General features: G+C 42.8%; 1 protein-coding gene across 1 annotated transcript in view; it reads left to right on the forward strand.

Annotated features, from left to right (window-relative positions):
• Nucleotides 1-1,306: 1,306 nt before the first annotated feature.
• LOC306941131 (high-affinity choline transporter 1-like) overlaps nucleotides 1,307-11,505 on the forward strand; it is a gene marked incomplete at its 5' end in the record, with an annotated part of 46,244 nt that continues 36,045 nt past the window's right edge. The window contains 2 exons of the mRNA XM_079526444.1: nucleotides 1,307-1,490; nucleotides 4,651-4,764. Of these exons, the coding sequence (XP_079382570.1) occupies nucleotides 1,307-1,490; nucleotides 4,651-4,764 (298 nt within the window). The remainder of the gene's footprint in view (nucleotides 1,491-4,650; nucleotides 4,765-11,505) is intronic.

Below are 11,505 nucleotides of genomic sequence, written 5' to 3' on the forward strand. Positions count from 1 at the left end.
GATGGGTCAAATTTGTCCCAAACAGACAGTAGTCCTAGTGCCTGATGTGTCAAATTTGTCCCAAACAGACATTGCCAAATATCTCAGACAAAAGTAAGGTCAAATGTAATCTACTTCAATATTTCTATAGTTGAATCATCGAATTAGCTTGTGTGTTTTTTTATTTTAGCACAACTAATCTCAGATTTGGGCAGTAAGTCATACACTGGCAGCCTAGAGCCATGTGCTGTCATCACACACTTTTTCAAATTAATGTAATTTATTCTCCAAACCACTTGATGGCTCCAAAGTGCTTCCAGTCCTACCTTGGCATGTGTCAAAACTGACCCACTAGGCATTGACAGCCTTCTTTTTCTACATCTTTTCATACAGTTGCAATGTTGGTGAGTTTGACGGTGTGTAATACAATCACATAGGACCTTTCTGTTTGGATGAATGGGCTGTCAATGGGAGGTTGCACCTTGTATTGTTACAGGTCTCAGATGTAAGACCCACATTCAGATGGGTTTTGCTGTTGGAAAGCCCTGCGGTTATACCTGTTAAAACAGGAATACATGTAAGAGACAGGTGACGACATGTTCTCCTTGTAGCCTCCTCAGACATGGCCGTGGGAAGATATTTACAGTATGAGATGCTGAACGATCAGCAGGGGGTGCCGCAAAATATCTCCACACGCATGAACAAACTGACACAGGCAATTAACCAGTTTAACCCATTCTGGGCGGGAACCCCTTTTGGTGTTTTACCCCCTCAGGCTGGGAACCCATTTTTGGGTTCTGTACAGTATGTACAGTATTCAAAAAATGTAAAAAATGTGATGCTGCTATATAAATATTTGAAGTTTTTCAGAAACCTTAGGTCAGGATTTAGAGGCGTTTTTAGAATCGGCCTCAGACCTAAATGGGTTAAGGTGCCGATACTGTGATAAAGCATATTTATTAGGCCTAGTAACAGAAATCTGTTTTGATTAAAATTATTATTATTTTCCCCTTTTCTCAAATAAAAAAACATAGTCACACTTTTCTTTTCATCACAATAACATTAATTTCACATTTAGTTATAAATTCACATTTAGTTACAAATAACCCTTTGTTACTAAGCAGCTGTTTTTTAGCAGAACACAAAAATGCAGAGACTTCCCCTTTAAATGTCTGTCAGACAGTAGTGCACATTAATTAATGTAAATTAACTAGAATACGCAGGGCCGTTCAGTGACTTACACGTTATGGATTCAATATCTTGCTCAAGGACATTTCAATATGTTAACACATCCTGTCTGCTTGCATTTGTGTGTTACAGTTTCACGATGGCTCTAAACATAGCTGGGTTGGTAGCAGTGTTGGTCTTCTATGCCTTGATCCTGGGGATGGGGGTCTGGGCTTCTAAGAAATCCAGGAGGGAGGAGAAGAAATGTGTAGGATCCAGAAGTGAAGTCACCATGATAGGAGGACGCAACATCAACATTTGGATTGGCATCTTCACAATGACAGGTGAGACAATTATGACATAAATCAGAGAAACATTCTCTATCCGGGGCGAAATACCCGAAAATGACCACGCCCTTTTTAAAATGATTACTTCAAACATGGCTCTATCTTCTAAATCGTTGGAGCTACAGATTTTCTGAGGTGCTCAAAATGTTCAGAATACTCATGTTTGTTGAATCCGTGCCCGAGCCAGCAAACCTCAATGTCATCATAGTGGCCAAATCCAATATGGCCGCCAGTCCGCCAGCTGAAAAAGGTTTTATCTAGAACTTTTGAACCACATAAGCTATGAATGCAAACTTGGTGTCTGTTTTTTGGCAATTATAAACATTTTGGAATGCTTATCTCTATAACTGGGCGTGGCTGAACCTCTATTTTGCATATTTCAAAGATGGCGACTATCTGACAATTTGTTTTACTTTGTCAAACTTGGTGTCTATTCTTTTTGAGCATTAGAAACACATTGGAATGCTCATATGTATGATTCAATCCATCTAGAGCACTCTGATTTGCTTATTACAAATACTGTATGGCCTATATATAAAAAAAATCAAGTTTCATCCAGATTTGAGTGTAGAGTTGATCAAATTGGAGAATAGAAACAACCTGTATACAGATGTAATTTTATTGAAACAATAGAATAATAGCATCATAATAATAATAGCATCATAAATTATGCTGAACATTAGTCAAAGGTGTATACATTTTTACAGTAGTCCTATGTTTAAATTAGAAGCACGCACGCACGCACGCACGCACGCACACACACACACACACACACACACACACACACACACACACACACACACACACACACACACACACACACACACACACACACACACACACACACACACACACACATTGCATGTGCTCCGTCCTTTTGATTCTTCATGGAGAAGACTTTGTTTTGTCCTGATCATAGAACTTCTATATATCAAGGTGCAAAGGATTCCAGCTTTGCAGCATTTTCTTTGTGTCCAGTAGGCCTACATGACTGTTGCAGCCTTAGTGGAGGAGGATGGTGCAAGCTTTACTGGCATCTACAAGATGAGTCCAGTAAGGTTCCCAAGTTTTAGCCGTGGAGTCGGTGACCAGCCCAATGTAATGACATTTGGGATGTAGTGGCCTTTAGACAAACTGAATCAGTAGGAGGAAGGTTCTTGCTACCATTGTTTGACCAACATCAGCCTTCCCTGACTATGGGAAAGGAGTGCAGGAATCTCACATAAACCCCACTCTCACCTTGGAGCCTGAAAAGATCAACTCCGATTTACATGTCCAAAGATTGGCCAGAATATGTAGGCAAGTGTGTTTGTCTTGTTTGTCTTATTATGTAACGCCAGTTCCGCTATTCTAAAGCCCCCTCAGGTACAAAAAGTGTGGGCACCCCTGTCCTAGAGGTGTGTGTGTGTGTGTGTGTGTGTGTGTGTGTGTGTGTGTGTGTGTGTGTGTGTGTGTGTGTGTGTGTGTGTGTGTGTGTGTGCTGTACCCTAGCCCTGTTTTTAGGACTCGAACCTTCGGCAGGAATTTTCGAGCGAACCATAGAACCATTCGTTTCTAATTAATTTAAAAAATAACCTTCGAACTCCGAAGGGGGGGGGGGGGGGGGGGGGGTTGTCATAGTAGCTTGTTTACAACTGAAACGGACTTTCTGTGCACTAACTTCCTCTTCAAAATAAGAGCCACATGTAATGATTAGTCAACACTAGTTTTATTTCTAAGTCTACTTACAGGACATTAACATCACATTTGAGCTCCTTTTCAGATTTCTCAGCTGTTGGTGCGCAAATGCGCCTTGCATGCCTTTGATCTACGCACAGAAAATATTTTGACGACGTATGCGCACTGGCGCATCGGTTGTGTGTCCCCCTGATTATTAATAACATCTAAACATGTAACATGTAAACACAACATTAACATAGTACTCTTATTATGCATATCGCATTCTCAACCGATAAATATTTGAGTTAAAAAAGGGAAAAAAATGGTTCAAGCCCATTAATTAAGATTCGAGTGCCAACCCTAACGAGCGAAAGTTCGAACCCTGAATGTTCGGGGACAGCCTTAGTGTGTGTGTGTGTGTGTGTGTGTGTGTGTGTGTGTGTGTGTGTGTGTGTGTGTGTGTGTGTGTGTGTGTGCGCACGTGTGGCTGCGCTTCTAATTTAAACATACTGTTAATATTCAATACACATTTGACTAATGCTCAGCATACATTATTAAGCTAGTATTATGCTCTTATGCTATTATTCTATTGTTTCAATAAAATTACATCTGTAAACATATGTTTTAGAGACAGTCGCACTGAGGAAAAGACAGGAAGCAGAGCTAGAGGTAGCAGAGACTAAAATGTTGAGGTTCTCTCTGGGAGTAACAAGGATTGATAGGATCAGGAACGGATCAGAGGGAAAGCACATGTCAGATGTTTTGGAAATAAAGCTAGTGGTTCAGTTCTAGACAAAACCTTTTTCAGTTGGTGGACAGGCGGCCATATTGGATTTGGACACTATGATGCATATGATGACATGGAGGGTTGCTGGCTCGGGCACGGATTCAACAAACATTAGTATTTTGAGCACCTCAGAAAATCTGTAGCTGCAACGGTTTAGAAGATAGAGCTATGTTTGAAGTAGTGGTCATTTTAAAAAGGTCATTTTCGGGTATTTCGCCCCAGATAGAGAAATTTCACAGTTCCCAAGTTATTCCCAGGGGTCATATTAGCCAAGAACAGTTGAGATATTCTCTCCTAAATGAAGTGCATACATATCTTAGCCAGGTCCTAGACTTGTAACAGATTGTCAGCTTTAGGTAGAACAACAATTCTCTGTGAGATTGCAGTTTCCCATGACCCCCCTGTTCTCACACTGTAGTTTGAACCACTGGGTGTTATTTTGTTGGTGTCAGGCAGAAACCTTACAAGTATTACTTACTTTTAAAATTAAAAACAAATTTGGTACTACATCGTCGTTTGAGAGCGTCGTTCAAAAGTACTGAAAAGATGTGACGTGTTGTGAGCTAAACATTTTGCCAAAATAGGGACGCCAGGTTGAAAGTGTTTAAGTCTTCTATGTGGGTTTTCTGCAGTACATATTTAACCAATGGAAAGTATTAAGAGCCTGTGGCTAATACTCTTTTGTCTTAACTGCTTTTTCTTCACATTCAGCCACCTATGTTGGAGGAGCCTACATCATGGGTACTGCCGAGGCCGTCTACACTCCCTCCCGTGGTGTCATCTGGGCCATGGGGCCTCCTTCATATTTTCTGACCTTCCTCGTAGGTAAGAAGCAGCATGTATCTTTCCAATATTTTTCCGCCGATATTTCACCAGTATTGAACGATATTGACGCAATAATAATGTAATGTGACCGTTAATGATGCAAAGCCTGCGGAGCTAGTTCAGGCAGGCAACTCGTGAGCGCGCCTACCTGATCAGGTGACTAGCCTCAAGCACTCTTTACCTGATCAGAGTGGCTATTTAAACCTAAAGTTGTCGGCGAGTCATCAGATCGTTATGTATTTCACACTGGAGGAGTCTTTTTTTTAAATCGTCTGTCATTATATCGTTGTGGCTTTCACACTAAACAATTGATCGCCGACGAGGCATCACACACTGCAAGAGTTCACCAAGATGCGATCCAGACATGCACGAGATGTCACAAGGCGCGATACCATATATGGAGACGTGAGTGACTAACTAACTAACGGAGATGCAGGTTTTCATAGTAACCACGACCTTCGGTCGCAAAATAGTAATATATCAGAATTGGATGATTTGACCTTGCATAACAAACTACAACACGTGCAAAACTCCGCTGCCCGCCTGCTCACCAGTACACGCTCCAGAGACCACATTACACACGTCCTCCACGACCTACACTGGCTTCCCGTCAAACAAAGAATTCACTACAAAATCCTGCTCACCACCTACAAAGCTCTCAATAACCTGGCTCCCCCTACCCCTCCGATCTTCTCGAACCATATGTCTTCTATGTTTCGGCCACCAAACTCTGGAATGAACTCCCCAACCATCTCAGAGCTGCTCCCTCTCTCCTCTCATTCAAAACCTCACTCAAAACCCACCTCTTCAGGATAGCTTTCCCCAGCTGAGGTCTGGTTAGGATGTCCCCTCCCCCCTTTTCCTCGTTTATCCTTTTATCTTTTTAACCCTGTACTGTTGTTGTATCTGTTATGTTTTGCTTTGTTTTTTCTTAATAAAGTCTGTTCCTAGTAGGGCTGTCCCCGACTAAGGATTTGTATAGTCGAAATTAATATGAATACATTTGCTGTTAGTCGACTGATAGTCGACTGAACACCCCCCTGCACCCCCCCCAAAAAAAAAACAACACATTTGCATTAAGGTTGGGCGATAAGCTCTCAAGGCGCCGCGTCCTGCCTGTTTTTGCAGCGCCGTTCGCTACGCGTTGAGAGCTTGTAGATCCGTCTATTTTTGCAGCGCAGCTGCGCAGCCAGGGTAACAAAATAAAAAATAAGTTACAGGTGGAGATGAAGTGAAGTTGGAACGGACAAGCAGCTGCAAGCCAAGAGCTAACATCACAACCACTGGCTGGTGACAGTGTTGTTAGCCGCAGCAACATGTAGCCTGCCCTGGTAACTTCTCCTCCTCCCCGGAGAACTCTTGCCTCCCCGCTAGGCATGCCGCGGTTTACCGAATTTCGGTAATACCGCGACAGGAACAGCCACGGTGTTGATACCGTGAGATTTCCGAGCTTACGGTATTTTAATACAGCGTTGGTGGGCGGCGCATGCTGCGCGCATGCAGTGCAACTCCACTCCCAGACTAAGGCAAAACATTTATTTTCACCACACAGCTGCAGTAGATTGAAAAGTTGCTTCCTACCTTTGAGTTAGTGTTGCTGAAAGACACCCAGATCCAATTGTATATTCCATATTTCCACATGTACTAAACTAAAAGTGTGAACTGTCAACACAGAGACACGCAGTTGTGACCATGCGCAGATTGCACTACCTGGAGCAGATTGCTCCAGCGTGCAGGGTACAAAACGGGCATTAGGGGGAGCCATAGTACAGTGAAATGCAGTGGGGAATAGCTATTGATTCATTGATTGAATACTTTATTGGCAGAAATGTAATCACTATAGGGTACAGTCAAACACATGTCCAAAGGGATCACTGAAAAAAGTCCTTGCAGTCTTGTTTCCATTCGGTCCTGGGTAACCAATTCATAATCATGACAAGTCACATGACAAATAACAAAATTCAAATTATCATAAAAGGTAAAAATAAAAAAATAAGATATGTAGGCCAACAGGTTGGGGAACAAAAAAGGGCTTATAAGGAGGTGGGGGTAGTCACTAGACATAGGTGGGGGGGGGGGGGGCAATTTTTTTTATTTTTTTATTTTTTTTAATATAAATACCGTGGAATACCGAGGTATAGGTTTTCAATACCGGCACCGTACCGTACTGTAAAATCTCATACCGTGGCATGCCTACTCCCCGCACCGTCGGGGAGGCTGATCCACAAGCTCTCAAGGCATCGCGTCCTGCCTGTTTTTGCAGCGCCGTTCGCTACGCGTTGAGAGCTTGTAGATCTGTCTATTTTTGCAGCGCTGGTGTCGGGGTTCGTTCACGTTGTCAATAAAAAAATAACCTAGATTACAGGCGGAGATGAAGTTCAATCAGTGGGTTGAATCAGTAGCTACGCGCTAAGCTAACGATCCCCGACCCTACACTAACACTAGCAGCCTGTTTTTTATTTTCCCCCCGACTTCACGGGTGGCGCATTGGGATTGTGATGAGACACGAGACAGCAGTGTGCATTCTGTTGTGACTGTATATTATTAAACTGCATGGGTCTGGACTCCGGAGCATAAACAACATGTAGGCTACAGCCCTGCTAGAAAAACCAGCATGATTTCCCTGCTGGTCTTTGCTGGTATTTGCTGGTCTTTGCTGGTCTTTGCTGGTCTATGATGGTCTATGATGGTCTAGCTGGTGGACCATGCTGGTCCACCAGCTAGACCAGCAAGGCTCATGCTGGTAGACCAGCATGAGCTTAGCTGGTGATGCTGGCCTAGCTGGTGGACCATCATAGGCCAGCTTCACCAGCATAGCTCATGCTGGTCTACCAGCATGAGCCTTGCTGGTCTAGCTGGTGGACCATCATAGGCCAGCTTCACCAGCTTCACCAGCATAGCTCATGCTGGTCTACCAGCATGAGCCTTGCTGGTCTAGCTGGTGGACCATCATAGGCCAGCTTCACCAGCATGAGCTATGCTGGTGAAGCTGGCCTATGATGGTTTAGCTGGTCTCATGCATTACTTTGTACATATTCATGCTGCCATCGGTACAGTAGTCATTGTATAAACGGTTGAGAAATGAAAGAGTTACCATGTGGGGGTCCCCAGGGGTCCCCGAACCTTGTGAGGGTCCCTGGGGGTTCCCAGGGGTCCCCGAACCTTGAGACCCCCACAAACGCCCCCAGGGGGGCGACACGATTCCAACGAACCCACCCCCGTCCAAAATGGTTGAGAAATGACAGTTACCATGTGAGGGGGGTCCCTGGGGGTCCCCGAACCTTGAGACCCCCCCCCATCAATTTATATATTTTAAATACTTTAACATATCTGCTTACACATGTACAGTAAACAAAAAACAAGAAAGGTACATTTTAATTTAACCATTTTTATTATCACAATGACAGTGATCCAACTGTCATTGTGTAGGACTATGTAATGTATTTTGGAGGGTGTTAAATAACATTGCAGTACATTTTGATTTATTATTATTAACTTCTACTACTCTTACACTACATCTCAGAGACAAATATTGTACTTTAACTCCACTACAATTATTTGAAAACTTTAGTTACTAGTTAATTTGTATTTTTATTACAAAACCTACAGCAATCTGGGAACCCATCTGCAAAAAACAAAGGGAAAATGGCACCCCCTTGAGTCAACAGTTGACTTGAGTCAACAGTTTGTTGACTCAAGTACAGTAGGGAAACCACCTTAGATTTAGGCCATTTGAAAATGACCAATCTACAAGTTCCCAATTGTGAACTTGTAGATCCAGTTTCAAAATATGTTTTATACATTTTAAGCATTTGAAAGCATTCTACATAATGAGTACTTTCTGCTTTTGGTATACTTAAGTGCATTTTGATACCAATACTTTTACCTAAGTAAATATTACCAGACTTTTACTACCAGTATTCATACTTTAACTTAAGAAATGTTTTCCACTACTGCTCACATAGGTTTAAGCAATGTAAAGACAACATAAACTGTTCAAAACCCACAGCTCATCAGTTTCAGCTTGTAGCTGGTGCTTGATTACCAAACGTAATTGTGAGCTATATGACTGAGACTAGGGATGGGAATGATCAATTAATTGATAACTAGAAAAAGTGCCCTTCTGGGCACAGGTCTCCACCAGGAGGATAGGACTGTGTGAGATGTTTGGCAAAATGTTTAGGATTAATATAAACATGTTTTTGAGGCATTTTGTTCCAAAAATGTGTTTTGCAAAAATCAACCTGTTGGTGGCGCTATAACAGGCCAATGTGAAAAGGGTGGGATATATTCCTCAGCCTAGTAAGAAAATGTGTGAAAGATTTCACGTAAATTGCATGCTGCGTTCATGATTTGAGGCTTTTGTTCAAAACGGGGCAATCTTGCAAACTGTGAAAGCTAATTATAGCCAATTAGGATGGAATATGAAATATCGGACAGATCCGACTTGAGCACATGACCATAGAGATAGTGTGTAACGATTTGTGAGATTTTTGGACAGAATCTGGAGGAGTAATATAAAAAAATGTGTTTTACAAAGGTCGGCCTCCTGGTGGCGCTATAAAAGGCAGATGCGGAAAATGCAGGTCAACGGTTTGTCCTTGGCCTCTAGGGAGGGTGCATGCAACGTTTCACGCAGATCGGTGCAGTTTTAGGTAAAACATGTGAAAAGCTGCCTCATGGTGGCGCTATAACAGGCCGTTCTGGAAAATCAGGGGCAGAGGTTCATCGTTGGCATCCAGGGAGTGTGTGTGCAAAGTGTGGCATCGACCGGTTAACAGTGCCGGAGATTAGCTGGTAACGGACGGACGGAAGGACACACACACGGACGGACACACGGACGGACGGACACACACACACACACACACGGACGGAGTGCAAAACATACTCTCTCCCCATGCCTTCGGCCTGGTGGAGACAATAACCTTATCGATTAACTGGTTAGTTGAGGGCGGCATTTTTATAGTTTATTTTAATGAGAATCTTAATTTCCCCCAACGTCTAACATAAAATACATTTTGCTGATATAAATACAAAAGGCATATTATATTCCTCAATCAAATATTTATTTGACCATTTGAGATACAGGGTCAGTCAATGGCATCTTTGTGAGGAATAAAATGAAATGAAAAGTGCACTGTTCACATGCAAAAGCAGAGTTTCTGTGGCTACCAAGGTGGTGGGGGGGGGCTTTCTTTTTAACTAGCCCACATGTGCTTTCTCGGCCATGAGCAGACAGCATTATGAGAACTACAGTTGTTCCGATACCACCCTCAAGTACTCTTACTTGGAACTGGCCCGATTAAAACATAACAAAATAGAGAATAAAGCATTTTGGCTCCAACGTTGTGTTCAATGACACACACGCATACATATATTATACACACACATCCTTAATTAACACACAGGTACATTGTTTTGGCGAACCCACATTTGGGTGAAATTTCAAAGTTGAAATAAAGCACATAAAAAATAAAGCATATTGATTGTATAGGTTAGAAAATACATTTACAATGCTGGGATCCCCGATTGTGTCTAACTTCCAGAAGTGGACAAATATATATATGGAGCGTGTCTTGAGTGTACAGGTTTTGATGAGGTCAGATCAACATATTTTATGTCAGAACAGGCCAGTTCCATATATGGAGATCTAAGGTTGGCAGCAGGGGAAGTGTCTTGAGTGTACAGGCTTTGATGAGGGCCTAGGTAGGGCCGGGCCTTAATTTTCGGGCCTGTTGAGAACTCTAGTTTTTGCCAGATGCACAAATAACTTTGGGGCAGGCCTATCTAAAGTTTAAATGGACAGGCATCAGTCAAAAGGGAGACATCAAAGAGGAAGGATGGATGGAGAAGGATCAACATATGGAACCACCAGGTTCTGACATATATCCATATACAGTACAAATATTGATGACATCAGGGATCTCTATATATGAACTTATTTGAGACAGCAGGTCGTATTTATGACATCAGGGATCTCCATCCCTGATGTCGCACCCCATTCGACCGTTATCACACCTTTCAATAGGGCCAGTATGGCCGTTATCACACCTTTCAATAGGGCCAGTATGGCCATACTGGCATACTCACTGTCTCAGTATGTCATTATCACCTATTGTGACTGGTGATAATGTCACTGATGTCCTGACGGAGGCGCGCCGTGTCTGGTGGCCTTGAGCCACATGAGGCACCGCCGAGCGAGGCGCTAGCCGAGCGAGTCGCCGTGCCAAGCGTTGCGAAGGCCACCAGACCCGACTCAGCGCCGTCCGAGTTACGTCCCGATAGGCAGAGAATAGTATATATGACACGTCCACCAGGGGGAAACCTTGACCAGGCTATGTTCAGCCAAGGGTGAGTATGCCAGTATGGCCATACTGGCCCTATTGAAAGGTGTGAGAAATGACATGTTCATCATGTGGCCTTTGGTGTCTGTAGTTCATGCCGTTTTGAATGTCTGGATTTTCAAGAAGTGCCTGAATTTGAGGTGCAATTGGTACGTTGATAAAGAAGCTTGCACTGTTCATGGAACTGATTTCAATGGGGGCGCTACAGACTGCACAATGCAAAATGTTTGCATCGGTTATTTATTTTTGCGTGCCAATGTACATTTTACAGCTTTTGCAGTAGAAGTGGAACTCCACTATGTCCGAGTTGTTTTTAAAGACCTTGTTGAACAAATATTTTGATCTGGGTAACACCTCTTTGCCAAACAAAATATTAATTAGCTTTAACAAGTCCTCA

This window comes from Electrona antarctica, assembly GCF_951216825.1.
Source record: "Electrona antarctica genome assembly, chromosome: 17".
In the NCBI taxonomy this organism is placed as follows: Eukaryota; Metazoa; Chordata; class Actinopteri; order Myctophiformes; family Myctophidae; genus Electrona; species Electrona antarctica.